General features: G+C 49.9%; 1 protein-coding gene across 1 annotated transcript in view; it reads left to right on the plus strand.

The window, feature by feature from the left end:
• Positions 1 to 20,235, plus strand: part of PDE6B (phosphodiesterase 6B) — a 37,741-nt gene that overhangs the window by 5,101 nt on the left and 12,405 nt on the right. Inside the window, exons 4-12 of the mRNA XM_086404376.1 lie at positions 14,955 to 15,095; positions 15,183 to 15,257; positions 16,107 to 16,171; positions 16,949 to 17,015; positions 17,157 to 17,204; positions 17,925 to 18,074; positions 18,182 to 18,325; positions 18,644 to 18,709; positions 19,147 to 19,293. Coding sequence (XP_086260502.1) covers positions 14,955 to 15,095; positions 15,183 to 15,257; positions 16,107 to 16,171; positions 16,949 to 17,015; positions 17,157 to 17,204; positions 17,925 to 18,074; positions 18,182 to 18,325; positions 18,644 to 18,709; positions 19,147 to 19,293 — 903 coding nt within the window. The remainder of the gene's footprint in view (positions 1 to 14,954; positions 15,096 to 15,182; positions 15,258 to 16,106; positions 16,172 to 16,948; positions 17,016 to 17,156; positions 17,205 to 17,924; positions 18,075 to 18,181; positions 18,326 to 18,643; positions 18,710 to 19,146; positions 19,294 to 20,235) is intronic.

Below are 20,235 nucleotides of genomic sequence, written 5' to 3' on the forward strand. Positions count from 1 at the left end.
AGTGTTTCAGATTTTGCTCATTCTTACCGCTGCTTTGATTCACAGCTCTAATGACAAGTGACTTTGGACATCTTTTCATGTCATCTTTATTTGTCAACTGTATTTCCTACTCTTTGGTGAGGTGTCTGTTCAGATCTTTTGCCTGTTTGAAATCAGATTGTTTTTTTCTTATTGTTTAGTTTCAAGAGTTTTTTGTAACATTGGGTTTTAAGTCCTTTATCAGATATGTATTTTGCAAATATTTTCTCCAGTGGTATAGCTTGTCTTTTCATTCTCTTACCAGTACATTTGGAAAAAAAGTTTTATATTCTCTTTTTTTAAATTGAAGTGTAGTTGATTTACAATGTTATGTTAATTTCTGCTATATAACCAAGTTATTCAGTTATATATATGTATACATTCTTTTTCAAATACTCTTCCCCATTATAGTTTACCATAGGGTATTGACTCAGAGAAGGCAATGGCACCCCACTCCAGTACTCTTGCCTGGAAAATCCCATGGACGGAGGAGCCTGGTAGGCTGCAGTCCTTGGGGTCGCTAGGAGTCGGACACTACTGAGCGACTTCACTTTTACTCTTCACTTTCCTGCATTGGAGAAGGAAATGGCAGCCCACTCCAATGGTCTTGCCTAGAGAATCCCAGGGACGGAGGAGCCTGGTGGGCTGCCGTCTATGGGGTCGCACAGAGTCGGACACGACTGAAGCGCCTTAGCAGCAGCAGCAGCAGGGTATTGACCATAGTTCCCTGTGCTACACAGGAGGACCTTGCTGTTTATCCACCCTATACACAGTGACTTACATCTGCTAACCCCACCCTCCCACTCCACCCCTCTGCAACCCCCTTCCCCTTGGTAACCACTGTCCATGAGTCTGAAAACATGTTTTTAATTTTAATAAATTTATTTAATATAGATTGATATAGTAAGTATAATATATATGGTAAAATATTAATAATCATAATATTAATTTAAATATAAAGTTAATTACAATATAATTAATTGTATTAATAAACATAATATATTAAATAACTTTACTAGGATGGATTGTAGTTGAGCGTTACACCTTAAAACTCCTCAGCAAACTCAGAGTCATCTGGCTTCTGTCCTATGCCACCTTCTAGCAGCTTTATACTCTGCACTTCACACTCAGGTCTCTGAGTCAATCTCAAGAAGGCTGCAAGGTTTGTGTCTACATACCATTTTTTGCATATGCTATCCAGTTGTTCCAGCAACAGTCAGTGAAAAGGCCAGCCTTTTCCCACTGAATTTCTTTGTTTCTTTGTCAGGCTGCAGTTGACTGGTTCATGTGCATCTATTTCTGGGCTTTCTTTTCAGTTCCATTGATCTGTGTTCCTACTTTTCACCAATACCATGCTGTACTGATCACTATAGCTTCATAGTCTTGAAGATGGGAATATCAACTTTTTTTTTCCTGCAGTATTGTACTGGCTATTTTGTGGTTTTTGCCTTTCCATATAAATTTTAAAATCAGTTTGTCCATATGCACAAAATAGCTCGCTGACATTTTAACTGGTTCTGGATTAGATCTGCACATTAGGTTGAGAAGTGGCGTCTTAACAATAAGGAGTTTCCAGTTCATGAATGGAGAATATCTGTTTACTTAGATTGTCCTTGATTTCTTCAGAGTTTTCTCAAAGTTGCATATGGATTCAGTACATATTGAGTTACTTTGTGCCTAAGTATTTAATTTTATGCTGATGTAAGTGGTATTGTGTTTTTAATTTCAAGTGCCAGCTGTTCACTGCTCATATAAAGGGAAGCAACCGACTTTCATTACATGTCAACTTTATTATCTTATAACCTTAAGACAATAATTAGTTCCAGGAAGTTTTAAAAATTGATCCCTTGGTGTTTTCCCATGAATGATCATGTCATCTGCAAGTAAAGACAGTTTTATTCCTTCCTTCCCCATCTCTCTCCGTTGTTCTTTCTCTCTGTCCTAGCGTACCTGCTAGGGCTTTCAGTACGATGCTGCCGTGAGTGGTGACATGGCCATCCTTGCCTTGCTCCTGATGTTAGGGAAAGAAGCAGTTTCTCACCATCAGATATGACATTCGCTGAAGGGTTTTTGTAGAATTTTTTCTAGTTGACAAATTTCCCCTCTATTTACACTTTGCTTAGAGATTTTATTCTGAATGAGGGTTGGATTTTGTCAATACTTTTCTCCACCAATTGATATGGTCACGTTAATGTTTTCCTCTCTCGCCCAGTAATATGGTGGTCTACATTAACCGATTGTCCAATGCTGGACCAGCTGTGCACACCTGGGAGGCATGCCGTCACTCAGTTCTGGGGCATGGTTATTTTCATGTGCTATTGAGTTGGTTTCGCTAATATTTTATTAAGAATTTTTGTACCTATGTTCTTGAGAAATTTTGGCCTATAGTTTTCTTCTTGTAATGTCTTTATCTGGTTTGTATATTAGGGTAATGCTGGCCTCAAAGAATAGTTTTAGAGGTTTTCCTTCTGCTTCTATATTCAGGAAAAGATTGCTGTGAATTGGCATAATTTCATCCCTAAATGTTTTGTACAATTCACCAGAGAAACTGTCAGAGACTGGTGCTTTCTTTTGGAAGATTATTAATTATTGATCCAGTATCTTTAATACTTACAGGTCCATTCAGATCATTCTGTTCTCCTTGCGTTGGTGTTGGTGCTTTGGGTCTTTCGAAGCACTGAAACATTCATTTGATCTAAACTACTTAATCGAGATTATCAAACTTGGGGGCATACTGTGGTTTTTAATATTTGTTACTGATTAGTCATTTCCTTCTGCTTGCTTTAGGCTTAAAATAATCTTTTTTTCTAGTTTCCTAGGATTAAGTTACTGATTTTAGACTGTTTTTCTTCTCTAATACATGCGATCAATGCTATAGATTTCACTCCAAGCCCTGCTTTCATGGTATCCCACGAACTTTGTTAAGTTGTATCTTCACTTAGTTTAAAATCTTTCAAAATTTCTCTTGAGACTTCTTTTTCTATCCATATATTAATTAGAAGTGTATTGTTTAATCTGTTTTGGAATTTTCCAACTATCTTTCTCTTAATGATTTCTAGTTTATCACCTGTGGTATGACAATGTATTCTTATGATTTTTAATTCTCTTAAATGTGTTAAGACGTGTTTTGTGGCCCAGAATGTGGTTTATGTTGGTGACTGTTCCGTGTGACCTTGAGAGAAATGTGTGTTCTGCTCCTGTCGGATGAAGTTGTCTGCAGACATTCATTGTAGCCATTGCTGTTTAGTTCAACTATTTTCTTGCTGAGTTTCTGCCTGCAGGATCTATCAATTAACTGAAAAAAGAACACTGAAGTCTCCAACTATAATACTGGACTTATCCATGTGTCTTGCAGTTCCATTAGTTTTTGCTTTATGCAATCTGATGCCCTGCTGTTAGGTGTATACACATTAAGGATTAATGACTCCTTGGAGAAATGACCGCTTTATCATTATGTAATGCCCCTCTTTCAGTTCAGTTCAGTTCAGTCGCTCAGTCGTGTCCGACTCTTCACAACCCCATGAATCGCAGCACGCCAGGCCTCCCTGTCCATCACCAACTCCCGGAGTTCACTCAAACTCATGTCCATCCAGTCAGTGATGCCATCCAGCCATCTCATCCTCTGCCGTCTCCTTCCCCTCCTGCCCCCAATCCCTCCCAGCATCAGAGTCTTTTCCAATGAGTCAACACTTCCCTTGAGGTGGCCAAAGTACTGGAGTTTCAGCTTTAGCATCATTCCTTCCAAAGAAATCCCAGGGCTGATCTCCTTCAGAATGGACTGGTTGGATCTCCTTGCAGTCCAAGGGACTCTCAAGAGTCTCCTCCAAACCACAGTTCAAAAGCATCAATTCTTTGGCGCTCAGCTTTCTTCACAGTCCAACTCTCACATCCATACATGACTACTGGAAAAACCATAGCCTTGACTAGACGGACCTTTGTTGGCAATGTCTCTGCTTTTGAATATGCTATCTAGGTTGGTCATAACTTTCCTTCCAAGGAGTAAGCATCTTTTAATTTCATGGCTGCAGTCACCATCTCCAGTGATTTTGGAGTCCCCCAAAAATAAAGTCAGCCACTGTTTCCACTGTTTCCCCATCTATTTCCCATGAAGTGATGGGACCAGATGCCATGATCTTCGTTTTCTGAATGTTGAGCTTTAAGCCAACTTTTTCTCTCTCCTCTTTCACTTTCATCAAGAGGCTTTTTAGTTCCTCTTCACTTTCTGCCATAAGGGTGGTGTCATCTGCATATCTGAGGTTACTGATATTTCTTCAGGCAATCTTGATTCCAGCTTGTGCTGTCCCTCTTTACTCCTGATAATTTTTCTTCTGCAGAAGAAAAATCTTATCTTCTGCTTTGTAGAAACTTAACATAGCTCCCTCAGTTTTCTTTTGATTGGTGTTAGCATGGTATATATTTTTCCATTCTTTTACTTTTTTCGCAATTATTTTCCTTGTGATAAAATACACATAAAAAAATTACTACCTCAATCATAGTTTGCTTGTTTGTTTGTTTTGTTCTGTTTTTTGAGTGACAGTGGATTACATTATGATTATTTCTCTACAATCACGTTACTGGTTTTGGTAACAGACGGGATGCCCATAGTAATGTTATGCTCTTCTTGAATGTTTGGACTTAACGTGTAAAGACAGCATGGGGCCAATTTGTTACACGTTTTTTTTGACAAAGCAAGAGAATTTGTTGGGAAAGGGCACCCGCAGAGAGCAGCAGGGTAAGGGAAAGCAGGAGGACTGCTCCACCACGTGGCTCTCAGTCTCGGGTTCTGTGGGGAGGGGTAGTTTCCAGGTTGTCTTTGGCCAATCACTGTGACTTAGAGTTCTCCCTGGTGGTGCGCGCATTGCTCAGCCAGGACGGATGCCAGCAGGAAGGGTTCTGAGAGGGGCTCAGACACATGGTGGAATTCCAGTTGTGGCCTGTTAGTTCTGTGTTCATTACCAGGACCTCCTGTCATAAAATAACTCATGTGCATGGTGACTGTGGTGCTTGGCCGGGGTGGGTGGTTTCAGTCAGTGTGCTTCCCTCAACAGTTCCCCCCGAGAGACTTCATACTCAAGATACTTTTTGGGAACTGGGGCGGAGGTCTCTTCCTTCTGTAACGACTTCCTGCTGTGTGTGGGCATAGTCCTGCCTAGCAGAGCAGAAGTCTCTCTCTACCCGATCTAACTTGATGAGGTATTCTGTATCTGTATACAGGTTTCTGTATCTGAATTCTGTATCAGAATTGTGTATGCTGTACCCTTGTAGTAACAGCAATTTAATCTGAAACTACTCGACCCTGTCAGAGATGAAACAGGGGCCAAACAGGAGGCCTAACAGAATAGTCATCACCAGTCCCCAGAAAAGGAAGACAAAATTTGGGGTGAGGGCTGCAGGGTGTGTGTGCGACTATCTTAATCATTTTTAATCGACAGTTCAGCGGCATTAAGTACATTCATATCAGGCAACCACCACCACCATCCATCTTCAGAACTCTGTACAGATTCCCAAATTGGAACTCTATCCTCTTTAAACACCAACTCCCCAGATCCCCCATCCCAGCCCCTGGAAACCACATTCTGTTCTCTGTTTCTATGATTTTAGCTCATATAAGTGGGATCCTATAGTATTTGTCTTTTTGTGATTAGCTTATTGCACCGAGCATAATGTCCTCGAGGTTCATCCATGGTGGAGCATGTTCAGACTTTTATTCCTTTTTAGGGCTGAATAGTATACCATTGTCGGAGAAGGCAATGGCACCCGGCTCCAGTACTCTTGCCTGGAAAATCCCATGGACGGAGGAGCCTGGTAGGCTGCAGTCCGTGGGGTTGCTAAGAGTCAGACACGACTGAGCGACTTCCCTTTCACTTTTCACTTTCACGCATTGGAGAAGGCAACAGCGACCCACTCCAGTGTTCTTGCCTGGAGAATCCCAGGGACCGGGGAGCCTGGTGAGCCCACCAGGGGTCCATGGGGTCGCACAGAGTCAGACACGACCGAAGCGACTTAGCAGCAGCAGTATACCGTTGTGTGTATACACCACAATTTTGCTTCTCTGTTCATCTGTTGATGGACACTTCTGTTGCTCCAGCACTTTAGCTATTATGAATAATGCTGCTGTGAACATGGGTGCACAGGTACCTCTTTGAAATCCAGCTTCCGATGCTTTTAAGTATATGACCAGAAGTGGAAACGTTGTATCCTATGGTAATTCCGTATAAATTTTTTTAAAAACCTCCATATTGTTTTCCAAAGTGTCTGTGCCATTTTCCGTTCCCACCAACAGTGCAAAAGGGTCCCAGTCTCCCCACTTCCTTGCCAACACTCGTTTTCTGTTTTGGTTTGAACAGTAGTCATCCTCACAGGTGTTGGTTGTGATTGTGGTTCTGATCCGCGTTCCCCAAATGCAGAAAAGCAAAATGGCTGTCTGGAGAGGCCTTACAAATAGCTATGAAAAGAGAAGCGAAAAGCAAAGGAGAAAAAGAAAGAAGCATCTGAATGCAGAGTTCCAAAAAATAGCAAGAAGAGATAAGAAAGCCTTCCTCAGCGACCAATGCAAAGAAATAGAGGAAAACAACAGGCTGGGAAAGACTAGAGATCTCTTCAAGAAAATTAGAGATACCAAGGGAACATTTCATGCAAAGATGGGCTCGATAAAGGACAGAAATGGTATGGACCTAACAGAAGCAGTAGATATTAAGAAGAGGTGGCAGGAATACACAGAAGAACTGTACAAAAAAGATCTTCACGACCAAGATAATCACAATGGTGTGATCACTGACCTAGAGCCAGACATCCTGGAATGTGAAGTCAAGTGGGCCTTAGACAGCATCACTACGAACAAAGCTAGTGGAGGTGATAATTCCAGTTGAGCTATTTCAAATCCTGAAAGATGATGCTGTGAAAGTGCTGCACTCAATATGCCAGCAAATTTGGAAAACTCAGCAGTGGCCACAGGACTGGAAAAGGGCAGTTTTCATTCCAATCCCAAAGAAAGGCAATGCCAAAGAATGCTCAAACTACCACACAATTGCACTCATCTCACACGCTAGTAAAGTAATGCTCAAAATTCTCCAAGCCAGGCTTCAGCAATACGTGAACCATGAACTTCCAGATGTTCAAGCTGGTTTTAGAAAAGGCAGAGGAACCAGAGATCAAATTGCCAACATCTGCTGGAACATGGAAAAAACAAGAGAGTTCCAGAAAAACATCTATTTCTGCTTTATTGACTATGCCAAAGCCTTTGACTGTGTGGATCACAATAAACTGTGGAAAATTCTGAAAGAGATGGGAATACCAGACCACCTGACCTGCCTCTTGAGAAACCTGTATGCATGTCAGGAAACAACAGTTAGAACTGGACATGGAACAACAGACTGGTTCCAAATAGGAAAAGGAGTACGTCAAGGCTGTATATTGTCACCCTGCTTATTTAACTTATATGCAGAGTACATCATGCAAAATGCTGGGCTGGAAGAAGCACAAGCTAGAATCAAGATTGCCGGAAGAAATATCAATAACCTCAGATATGCAGATGACACCACCCTTATGGCAGAAAGTGAAGAGGAACTAAAAAGCCTCTTGATGAAAGTGAAAGAGGAGAGTGAAAAAGTTGGCTTAAAGCTCAACATTCAGAAAACGAAGATCATGGCATCTGGTCCCATCACTTCATGGGAAATAGATGGGGAAACAGTGGAAACAGTGGCTGACTTTATTTTTGGGGGACTCCAAAATCACTGGAGATGGTGACTGCAGCCATGAAATTAAAAGATGCTTACTCCTTGGAAGGAAAGTTATGACCAACCTAGACAGCATATTCAAAAGCAGAGACATTACTTTGCCAACAAAGGTCTGTCTAGTCAAGGCTATGGTTTTTCCAGTAGTCATGTATGGATGTGAGAGTTGGACTGTGAAGAAAGCTGAGCACCGAAGAATTGATGCTTTTGAACTGTGGTGTTGGAGAAGACTCTTGAGTGTCCCTTGGACTGCAAGGAGATCCAACCAGTCCATTCTGAAGGAGATCAGCCCTGGGTGTTCTTTGGAAGGAATGATGCTAAAGCTGAAACTCCAGTACTTTGGCCACCTCAAGCGAAGAGTTGACTCATTGGAAAAGACTCTGATGCTGGGAGGGATCGGGGGCAGGAGGAGAAGGGGACAGCAGAGGATGAGATGGCTGGATGGCATCACTGACTCAATGGACGTGAGTCTGAATGAACTCTAGGAGTTGGTGATGGACAGGGAGGCCTGGCGTGCTGCAGTTCATGGGGTCGCAAAGAGTCGGAGAAGACTGAGTGACTGAACTAACTAACTAATGATTACTGATATTGATCATCTTTTCATGTTTATTGGCCATTTGTATTTCTTCTTTGGAGAAATGTCTATTCAGGTTCTTTGCCCATTTTTTAATCTGGCTGTTTGTTTTTGTTGTTGAATTTTAGTAGTTCTCTACATAATCTTTGTATTAATCTCTTACCAGATGTGTGATTTGCAAATATTTTCTCCTGTTGTGGAGATATTTTCTCCCTCCCTTTTGACTCTGTTAATGGTGTCTTTCAATGCACAAAGGTTTTTAATTTTCAGGAAGTCCAGTTTGCCTATTTTTTCTTTTGTTGTCAGTCATAATGTTATATCTAAGCAATCAGTTAAAAGCAAGAAGACTCTTGAGAGTCCCTTGGACTGCAAGGAGATCCAACCAGTCCATCCTAAAGGAGATCAGTCCTGGGTGTTCACTGGAAGGACTGATGTTGAAGCTGAAACCCCAATACTTTGGCCACCAAATGTGAAGAGTTGACTCATTTGAAAAGACCCTGATGCTGGGAAAGATTGAGGGCAGGAGGAGAAGGGGATGACAGAGGATGAAATGGTTCAATGGCATCACCAACTCAATGGACATGGGTTTGGGTGGACTCTGAGAGTTGGTGATGGACAGGGAGGCCTGGCGTGCTGCGGTTCATGGGGTCTCAAAGAGTCGGACACGACTGAGTGACTGAACTGAAGCAATCATTGCCAAATCCAATGTCAGGAAGCTTTTTTTCTGTATTTTCTTCTAAGTTCATAGTTTCAGATCTTACTTTTAAGTCTTAATCCATTTTGAGTTTATTTTTGCTTATGATGTGAGGTAAGGGTCCAACTTCATCATTTTGCTTATGGATATCCAGTTTTCCTGGCACCATTTGTTGAAAAGACTACTCTTTCGCAAGGAGATCCAACCAGTCCGTTCTAAAGGAGATCAGCCCTGGGTGTTCTTTGGAAGGAATGATGCTAAAGCTGAAACTCCAGAACTTTGGCCACCTCATGCGAAGAGTTGACTCATTGGAAAAGACTCTGATGCTGGGTGGGATCGGAGGCAGGAGGAAAAGGGGACGACAGAGGATGAGATGGCTGGATGGCATCACCGACTCAATGGACATGAGTTTGAGTGAACTCCGGGAGTTGGTGATGGATAGGGAGGCCTGGCGTGCTGCAGTTCATGGGGTTGCGAAGAGTCAGACACAACTGAGTGACTGAACTGAACTGAACTGAACTCTTTCCCCATTGAATGGTCTTGGATTATTTTTGTCAAAAATAATACATGCCAGGGTTTATTTTTGGACTCTGTAAGCTTTCCATTGGTCTATATGGCTGTCTTTATGCCAGTATCATGTTTTGATTAACGTAGGTTTGTAGTATGTGTTCAAATCAGGTAATATGAGTCCTCCAGCTTTAGTTGTTCTCAAGATTGTTTTAACTATTCACGATCCCTTGAGCTGCTATATAACTCCAGAATGTGTTTTTATACTTCTGCAAAAGCACCATTGAGATTTTGATAGGGATTAATTGAACTTGTAGGTTACTTTGGGTAGTACTGACATTGTAACAACATTGAGTCTTCTACTTCATAAGCAAAGAATGTCTTTCTAACTATTTATGTCTTCTCTAATTTATTTCAGCAATATTTTAGTTTTCATTGTTATAATAATTCTAGTTCTGAGGTCCTTTCATTTTACCTGGAGGGCATTTCTTGCTGCGAAATTGTAGTGGTCATTTATTCCCTCAACGTTTGTTTTTCTGGAGATGTCTTAATTTCTCCCTCACTCTTAAAGGGCAGTTTTCCCAGATACAAGATTCTTAATTGACAGGTTTTTGTTTTTTTTAATTTTAGCACTTTGAATACACCAGACTGGGCTTCCCTGGTGGCCCAGTTGGTAAAGAATCCGCCTGCAACATGGGAGAGCTGGGTTTGATGCCTGGATTGGGAAGACCAGCTCAATCAGTAAATAATCTGCCTGCAATGCAGGAGACCCAGGCTCGATTTCTGGGATGGGAAGATCCCCTGGAGAAGGAAATGGCAACCCACTCCAGTGGAGTGGAGTTGCCTGGAGAATCCCGCGGACAGAGGAGACTGGCAGGCTACAGTCCATGGGGTTGCAAGAGTCGGACATGACTTAGCAACTAAACCACCATACACCAGGTCACTGCCTTCTAGTCCCCAAAGTTTCAGCAGATTCTGTGCTGAAATGAGAGCAGATGAGAAATCTGCTGATACACTTAGTGAGGATCCCCTGTGTGTGATGATTCTCTTCTCTCATTGTTTTCAAGAGTCTCTCCATCTTTCAACAGCTTGATTATAGTCTGGGTGTCTTTGAATTCATCCCATCTGGTGTGTGTTGAACCTCCTGGATGGTAGTATTCAAGTATTTCATTAAATTCCAGCCCTTATTTCTTCCCATATGCTCACCACATGCTCCTCTGCCCTTGGTGAGGCCTGGCCGTCCCCCCTGGGAGGGGTTCTGAGTGGCTTTCATCCTACCCTGGCTTTGAGGCTGCCTTTCTCTCAGCTTCCTCTCAACCAGGCCCCTTAACCTAACTGCTGTGAGGACATTTCCCCAGATTCTTATCTGCAGCTTCAAGCAGTGGCCTCAGGCCAAGATTCAAACCCACCCCACACAGCCCAGGTGTGGGCATGGGAGGCAAGCCTGGGAGCATCTTCTGGACTCTGCCCCACCACACATACCTTCCCCCAGCAGATCTCACCCAGGGGCTGTGTTCCTTCCAGGGAAGTTGGATCTCTGGAGAAGCCAAGTTTCTAATTTTCTGCCTGTCATGTTCTGAGCCCCTAGCCCTTGCTTTGGATACCCTCACTTTTCAGCTCCTCTTCCTGCATACTGTCTCAGGGTCCCGCTCCTTCTGCCTCTCTCATTAGCCACCCCAACTCAACTCAGTCAGAGCCACACTTTGAAAACTTAGGTCCTATCACTGGGGGGCCCTCAGGGCCTCTCCTGCAGCCCCTGCCCACCTCTCCGTACTGCACCACCCTGCCCCAGCCATGCTCCTCTCAAGGGCTTATGGACTTGCTGGTCCCTCTGCCAAGAACACTGCCCCACACATCCCATGGCTCCTTTGTAGACAGGTCTCCCCTGACCTGAGCACCTCCTCACTCTAGCCCTGCATCTCCCCCCTCCGTCGACCTCCACCTGCTGGACCCCCTGCATTTGCTCATTTCCCCCTGACAAGCCATCTGGTTGCTTTGTTTGTTTATGTTCTAGCCTACACTCCCCGCATTAGAAGATGAATCTAAGAGTCAAGGATTTTTGTCTGTTCTATCATCCAGTTATACCAGTCCTAAGGCAGGCAATAAATATCATTCCAGCAAATGAATCCCTGACACTTAGGAAACACGACCATCCAGAGACCCGATGTTTCCAGCTCTTCAGACCACATTCATGTACAGATGTGAGAATTATAAAGGGGACTTCCAACAATGGGTGTTCATGTCTCAATTAAATACTTTGATTTCCACTCAGATGTCGCCTAACCCCAGTAGAAAGCCACCTCTGAGACCTTACACTCTGAACAGCATTTTAAAGAACTCTAATTACTTCACAGCTCTACCTCACAGCTCTCTTTGAAAAGAAAAGACTGAAATGAACAAAGCCTGGCTCCCGCATTGCCTGCGATTCAGTCTGGTGCCCACTTCTTCCTCACGCTGTAGGGGAGCCCCAATTGCAAATTAAAGCGCTTCTCTGCACAGGGCCTGCCCCTCCCTCGCACAGATCTTAGCAATCCTCCTGGGTCCTAGGTCCCCTCCCTGGTCAAGAATCACTGTCGATCAGCCCTGGTCATTCTTCCCATGGACTCTGCCTCAGGGGCTCCCATCAACCCCTTTTTGAAGGTGTCTTGGCCACTTTAGTCGGAGGCAAGAGAAACAACAAAGAAACCATAGACTTGGCCCTGGGATGTGGGAATTTCAGATCTGCTGCGTGAGGCTGACTGGCCAGCTGTAGCTTCGGTTCCCACGGCCCATGTTGCAGCACCAGCTGGACGAGAGGCCCCAGGGGTACAGAACTTTGGCTCCACGCTGCCCAGACCATGCTTCTGTCCACAACCCATTGGCTGGTATAAAAACAGAGCATGTGCACTGCCGCTCCCAGGATGAGGTGGGAGGTGCCCCAACTCACAAGGCTACATAAAGAGCACCCAGGCTCAGAGCTACTCGTATTCCTGATCTGTGAACATGCGGAAGTGTTTGGAAGTCAGGACATGTGAGTGGGAGCAGCAAGGTGGGGCGGGCTCGCCCCCCCTGGGCAGTGCAGGCTGATTCCTGTCCCTGCAGCTCCCACTCTGATGTTGCTGGACACATGGCTGGGAGAAGTATCATAGGGTAACCCTTCTTTCCACTGTCAGAAGCCATAAGCATACGGATAACAGTCACCTGTAGTGAAACGGGGAAACATGCATTTGCATATTTTTTATTTTTGCCTTAATGTAATTTCTTTTTTTTTTCTTTCCGTTCTTTGGCCATGTGGCCTGTGGGATCTTAGTTCCCTGATCGGGGATCAAACCCAAACCCTCAGCACTGACAGTACAGAGTCCCAACCAGTGAGCAGCTAGGGAATTCCCTAATTTTCTTAATTTTTAAGTTAACATTATTTAACTTGAATAATGGCTGTGTTTAACAAGTGATTCTCAAAATTCTTTAAGATTCAAGAACTTGCCCCTAAATAAGGGCCTTGGGAGCTCAAGCTGCCCAGGGCCTCTGGGTCACCTTTCCCATCTGCCCCCTGCCCTCCCAGCGGCCTGATATCCCCCCCATAGTATGAGCATGAGCTTAGGCCTCACAGGCCAGCCTCCCCACCCCAGGGGCAGCACAGGCCTCTGCATTATCTGTCCCCAGATGCAGCTGGATGCCCCTCACTTCCAGGGTCACCAAGTGGCCCTTCCCAGATTTCATCTTGGAACATTAAAGAGGAGCGCCCCTGATGAATCTGTGAAGGGCTACACGGCAGCTCCTGCCAACCACAGGCTCCTGGTCACTCAGACAGAGAAGGGGCTCCAGGGGCACCACCGAGACAGCACAGTTTGCAGCAGTCGAGACAAGCAGTCCAAGGGCCCACAGAGGCAGGAGGGTAGACTGGTCTGGGAAGAGCCGCCCCAGACAGATGTGGGACAGGCAGAGGGGGGCGGGCGTGGGACAGGCACTGCATGAATCCATTTAGACAAAGTTCTAGAACACTCAGCAGTCAGTGGGGCAGTTCCAGAAGGGATCGGGGTGTTGGCTGGGGGCTGAGGACCTTCTGGCTGGGGGATCGGGGTGTTGGCTGGGGGCTGGAACGCTCTAAAACCTGGTATGGCAGTGGCTCCAGGTAACCCATAAGATGCCTTCATCCCATCAGACGGTACCCCAGACTCAAGTCAGAGAGAAAAAGGAAGAAGGGGAAGGTAGAGGCCTGGGGTGGGCCTCACACCTGGCTTCAAACCACTGTGGACACGCTGCCTGATCCGCTGAGCATCCATTTCCTTGAGGCCAAGATAGCCTGCTTCAGAGCAGCGTCCAGTGTGGGGACTGACCCTTGGTCCGGCTGTGGCACTGGAGGGGCAAGGTGGAGTTGGAGTGAGGTCTCCCCTAGAGGCTGCACTGTGATGCCCGCGCCCTTTCCTCCTCACTCCATCCCTCTCCTAGAGGACAGGTTTTGGGACTGAAGTACTCAGATGGCTCAAAAATTAGGCTTGCAGCCCAGACACCCCCACCCCCAACTCAGCTGTCCATGACATACCTGGGCACCCGACCGCCCACCCCTCAACATTTGTGACATGGGTTCTGCTCTCACCAGGACTGGTACCAAAGAGCTCAGAAGGCCTCTGGGGTAGAGGCACAGGTGACTGACGTGCACACAGTCACTCTCAGATGCACACATTGTCACACATGCTCACAAACTGGCAGGAAGGGAGCCAGGCAAGGAGGCTGGCTCCTCGTGGTGGAGGAGGAGGGACCGGGCACCAGGCCTCCCTCCTTACAGATCAGAAGGCGGGGAGGCGGTGAGTGTGTGTGAAGGGGTGGGGCCTAGAGGGTCCGGCCTGGGGCGCTGCTGAAGAGGTCGGGGGTGGGGGTGGGGGGCGGGGGGCGGGAGGCTGACCCTGCACAGCAGCCGGCCTGGTTGGGGGCTGATGTCCCGGGCAGGGTCTGGCTAGGCCCTCCTAGAGCGTGTCAGTGCATTCTCGCTCTCAACTTGCTTTGCAGAGACCACAAAAGTGCCTGACGTCCCGAAAACAACAAATTCGTGTCCTCAAGCCCCAGCTTCTCACAGGCTAGTTATGGAAGGCTGGCTGGTCAGAGCTCTGCCTTTCAAGCTCATGGCAATTGATCTAAATTTTCATTCACTCACCACCACAGCCTGAGGCCAACACCGAGGAGTGAGTGGCGGGGCTGTGGCCAAAGCCTGGAGAACTTACCTGCCAGGAAGCTTCCGGGGACCCTGAGGCAGGGAGCCGAGGGCCACATGCTGGATCAAACCTCGGGCGCTGGCACCCTGCAGAGACGCCAGGAGAGGCACCACTGTCTGCGTCCCGGGCTCCGTGTGCGTGTGTGAAAGTGTGTGTCTCGGGTGTGGCAGACCTCACTCGGGTGCTGCTGTGCAGACGGGGGTGTGTGGCCACGGACGCAGTGGTGTGTCACCCCCCAGGTGCTGCTGTGGTCGGCCAACAAGGTGTTTGAGGAGCTGACAGACATCGAGAGGCAGTTTCACAAGGCCTTCTACACTGTGCGGGCCTATCTGAACTGTGACCGGTACTCGGTGGGCCTCCTGGACATGACCAAGGAGAAGGTGAGGCCCTGGAGCCCACAGGCCCCTGGCCGCCTCGTCCTGCTCTGCCGCTGAGTTGGTGCCCCGCTCCCTTCTCTTCTCTTCCAGGAATTCTTTGATGTGTGGCCCGTGCTGATGGGAGAGGCCCAGGCGTACTCGGGCCCCCGCACACCTGACGGCCGAGTAAGTCGCAGGGTGACCGGCCTGCCCTGCACCCGGCTTCCTGGCCCAGCTCCACCATGGGGAGGGGTCGCCCCAGCTGACCCGGGTGGGAGGGAAGGCTCGGGAGGCTGTGGCGAGGCGAGGACAGGGTGGAGGGCTGCCTGGCCCTCTGACCGCTCCAGACGGCAGGCCCCTGAGGACGTCTCCCTAGCGCCAGCCCCCTGCAGTGCTCTGGGGCCAAGGGCCAGGCCTGGTCCTCATGAGGGCTGTCAGCCTGGTTTACTGAGCAACATCTGCTCTGGCTGAGCAGACCTGCTGCCCTCGTCTTAAATCGCTCTAACATCTGCCCAAGCGGGGCCACGTAGGGGTGCAAGTCGGGTAGGGATGTGTGCAGATACCTCAGCCACACGTTGTGCATCCAACCGGGGTCACACGTCAGAGCCGTGACCCAATCTCCCCTCTTGTCAAGTGGGGTGGCAACAGGCTGTCTCAGGGACTCCAAGGGTTCTGTGCGCCAAGTACATGTGGGAATCTCTGCACAGAGGCTGGCTGTGACCACAACTTGTCCCAGTTATATGAGAGAGACAGGTGTGTGTGTGTGTGTTTGTGAAAGATGGACACACAGGCCTGGCTCAGCTGCACGCACTTGTGTGACAGATATGGGCCAGTCTGTGCGTGGGGGACGTGGCTGGAGGGAAGAAAAACGTGTGTCCCAGGACAGTCAGTGATGGTCCACACATGTGCACAGTCCACGCGTGTGCCTGCGTGTCGTTATGTGGGCTTATGTGGTGTATCATTTGTGTGGGTGTGGTGTGTGTGGTGGGGTTCCCATCGGGGAGCCCCTCATGCCTTCTGCGGTCTGCTTCTCAGGAAATCCTCTTCTACAAAGTCATAGACTACATCCTCCACGGCAAGGAAGACATCAAGGTCATCCCGTAAGTGTCAGGGTTCTGAGAAGTGTTACCCGAGGGCCCGGGCTGGACGGAGCTGAGGGCCCGTCACGGCAGAGTCCGCAGCCCCTGGCTCGCCCCCACACCCTTTGACGCTCCCTGTGCCGCGGGGTGAGGCAGGACAGAGACTGACTCAATGGTCTGGGAGGAAATGCATGGGGTTGTGAGGAGGCCTGACGTCCCATGAACACTGATGTGGACTCAAGGCTCAGCAGAGCTGTCCGGGTGGCCCTCTCAGCAGCGACTGGCCTTTGAGGCCCTTAGGGTCTCATCTTGGTTCACCCGGCCAGCCCGCAGGCGGAGTCTCCAGGGAGGCCTGACACTGCACAGCCGGGGGCGGGGGGTGCGGGGGGCGGTGAGGGCGGTGGGACTGGAGGGACCAGCCCAGCGGGCAGCAGAACCAACAGAGCTGAGGGCAGCCTGGAGAGAGGGGGCGGCAGCTGGCCACTTCCAGCCCCACAGCCGCACAGCTGTACGAGCCCCAGAGCCCATCAGGACCCCACCCCGCGGGGCCCATGCAGCAAGCAGGACCCAGAGCCAGGCCTGCCTGGGGGAAGCCTGTGGCTCCCAGGAAGAGGGGGCCTCTTTACGGGCAGAGAAGGAGGCACAACACAGCTCAGGTGTCCCCAGACCCAGCCCTGGCCTGCCCTCCCCTTCTTCAAGTCTTTGCCAGCTTCCCACACCCACCCAGAGCCCGGGGAAGGGAATCAGCGCACACACACCCGAGCGCCTGCCCACCGCCCTTTGCTTCTCTCCCCACAGCTCACCCCCGGCTGACCACTGGGCCCTTGCCAGCGGCCTTCCAACCTACGTGGCAGAAAGCGGTTTTGTGAGTCCCCCAGCCCTTCCCAGAGGCCTAAGTGCCCCAGCTTTGCCTACGTAGAAGCTCATCAGACTGGACAGTCTATTTTAGAATCATACTCTATATTTGGCCGCTTCAAGTGAAATTGTGTTTCTGATCCTTTTTCAGATCTGTAATATTATGAATGCCCCTGCCGACGAAATGTTCAATTTTCAGGTATCTGTCTATTCATTAATGGAATGTGTACTGTACTTTAGGGAAAAAAGTGTTGTGGTTCAGAAATGATGGACTGAATTCATTTTTGCTGCTTAAGAAACAACCTCAGACCTCGCAGGCTAAGGGCAGCACAGCATGTTCCGTGCACACAGGTCTGCTGCTTGGGTGGCTGCGGCTGCACCCGGCGAGGGTTCACGTCTGCTCCCTCTGGGGACGCACTACCGGGGTGGGCCCTTTTCCAGAGGAGGCCCAGGTCACGTGGACGGGTGGAACTGCGCTTTATCTTTCAGGGCCCCCTCCAGGAACTGGCCAGGGTCCATATTTCACTGGCCAACCATGAGCGGAATGTGAGCGGGGACCCACCACACCGTCTGTGGGGCCCGGGGGAACGCCAGGCCCCTTGTTTGGCAATTATTGGGAACTTAGCAGCAGAGCATTCAGTCGAGCGCGGGGACAGGCGGGGTGGGGGCGGCCTCCAAGAGCGGGAACCGATGTGACTGCAGCGCTCGCACGGTGAGGCACCTTGGCGGACGTCTTCCCTCTTCCAGGAAGAGGTCACCGCTGGCTTGCGGGCATGGCGGGCCGCCAGATGGGAGCAGGGACCCAGCCTCTGCCCTTTGAGGGCAGAAGAAGCGAGGTTCATGCTCCCTGGGTGACAAGCAGGCCCAGGCCAGGGTCAGACCCAGGGCAGCGGTCAGCTCTGAACAACTCTCCCACCAGGAGGGGCCTCTGGACGACTCTGGGTGGATCGTCAAGAACGTCCTCTCCATGCCCATCGTCAACAAGAAGGAGGAGATCGTGGGGGTCGCGACATTTTACAACAGGAAGGACGGGAAGCCCTTCGATGAGCAGGATGAAGTCCTGATGGAGGTAAACACCTGTCACAGGCGGGGTTCCGGAGACGACCCCGGGGGGTGTGGGACCCAGGCCTGGGAGCCGGCCCCGGGGGCGCCCATGGGGGTGACGCGTGCCTGCAGTCTCTCACACAGTTCCTGGGCTGGTCGGTGCTGAACACTGACACCTACGACAAGATGAACAAGCTGGAGAACCGCAAGGACATCGCCCAAGACATGGTCCTGTACCACGTGAGATGTGACAGAGAGGAAATCCAGCTGATCCTGGTGCGTCCGGCTCTCCCACGGGGAGCAGGGGTGTGGCCTAGACCTGCACACACCGCACCGCCCGGGGCTCCCTGCCCGGCCGCAGGCCCCTAGCAGGGACCCCAGCCCCTCTGGTCGTGCTGTGTGAGGGCTCCACCATCACCATCCAGGCAGAGAGCTTGGACTGGTGTGGAGGGAACAAGAGCCGGCCCGAGGCCGCCGCCACCGTTTCTGAGGCCAGAGGCTCCGGCTGGGGCTCCCCGAGGGATCACTCAGTCCCACAGCCACGAAGGGTGCAGTTGACGCCATCACCGTCTCATAGCACGTCTTCTCTCCCAGCCAACCAGAGAACGCCTCGGGAAGGAGCCTGCCGACTGCGAGGAGGACGAGCTGGGGAAAATCCTGGTCAGAGTCTGGCCCCGCCCCGGGGGCCCGAGGAGCCCTGAGGGAGGGGAGGTGCCACCCCAGGTGGCAGAGGGAGGTCCTGCGGTGTCTGTGCTGAATACGCCCGCCCATCCCTGTGATCGTGTGCGTCCGTGTATCCTTCCACCTGCCTGTGTATTCACAGGTCCTTGCCGATATCTGCGTGTGCCCACGCATGTGTGTATCTGTATTTCCCTCACAACTTCACTTGCCCAGCGGGCAAATTCTTGCTGCTGGGCCACTGGCGGGAGAAGGGGAGAGGAAAGGGTTGAACCAGGAGGGGCTGAGAGCACCTCAGGCTGCAGCCAAAGTTGAGACACCTGGCGTGTCTGAGGCTGGACAGAGGATCCCTGAGAGAAGCTGAGGAGCAGGCGGGGCTCCGGCGGGCCTGCCCCTCAGCCCCACCTTCCCTCCCACAGAAGGAAGTGCTGCCGGGGCCTGCCAAGTTCGACATCTATGAGTTCCACTTCTCGGACCTGGAGTGCACGGAACTGGAGCTGGTCAAATGCGGTATCCAGATGTACTATGAGCTGGGTGTGGTTCGAAAGTTCCAGATCCCCCAGGAGGTGAGGGCTCATTTGTGATCCAGGGTCCCAGATTTCCCAGGAGGTCACAGAGAGATGATCCGGATCCCAGTTCCCGCAGGAAGTCTGGGGGCAAGCCATGTCTGCACAGAATGGACAGTGTAGGCTGGCAAAACACACACGGCAAGTGTGTGGAGCCTACGTGGCTGGACAGACGGACGGACGGAGAGCGTGATACCACGGGGCTGCAGGCAGTCTGATCACACACATCACGGGGCAGCAGCAGGGGTAAAAACTAAGGGAAAACACACATAAACACATTATAGAAAATACTAACAGAACGCAAGAATTCCAGATAATTTCTGGCCCTAAAAACGGCTGTGGAAGCGGTTGTTGAGCCCGGGTTCTATCATCCAAACTCAACTGCCCGTCCGGAGAAGGCTCACCCTCCTGCTGCCCCTAAGCCTCTGGACCTTCAGCAACCAACCGCCTCTTTCTCCACCACTGTGTGCCCCGGTGCCCACACATCCTGCCCCACTCAGACGCCCACGGCTGAAATGGACATTTTCTTCTAAAGTATCCCAGGCCCCTCGCCTGGGGTCCTTTCCCGACCTGAGGTTTGGCAACAGGATGGAGGCCCCAGGCATCCTGTGGACGTTGGAAGTGTTCTCGGCCTCAGCTCCGGTCCTCCGGCTCCCTGCCCCCGGCGTCCGTCCCGCGTCCGCCCCGCGTCCGCTTCCGTCCGCTCCCCGCCCACCCACATCCGCCCCTCGTCCCCCCTTCATTCGCCCTGTGTCCACGGTCGTCTGCACCCCCCCGGCCCGCCCCCCACGCGCCCCTCCTCCACCCCCCGCCCGCCCCCTGCCCGCCCCTCTTCCATGCCTCCCGTCCACACCCCTTCCACCCCTCCTCCACCCCCCGCCCCGTCCACCCCTCGTCCACCCCGAGGTGCCACCCAGGAAGGCAGCTGGAGGCCAGTGGACA

Source organism: Bos grunniens, chromosome 6 (assembly GCF_055505025.1).
Source record: "Bos grunniens cultivar Pamir isolate PY7600 chromosome 6, Bosgru_T2T1.0, whole genome shotgun sequence".
NCBI lineage: Eukaryota > Metazoa > Chordata > Mammalia > Artiodactyla > Bovidae > Bos > Bos grunniens.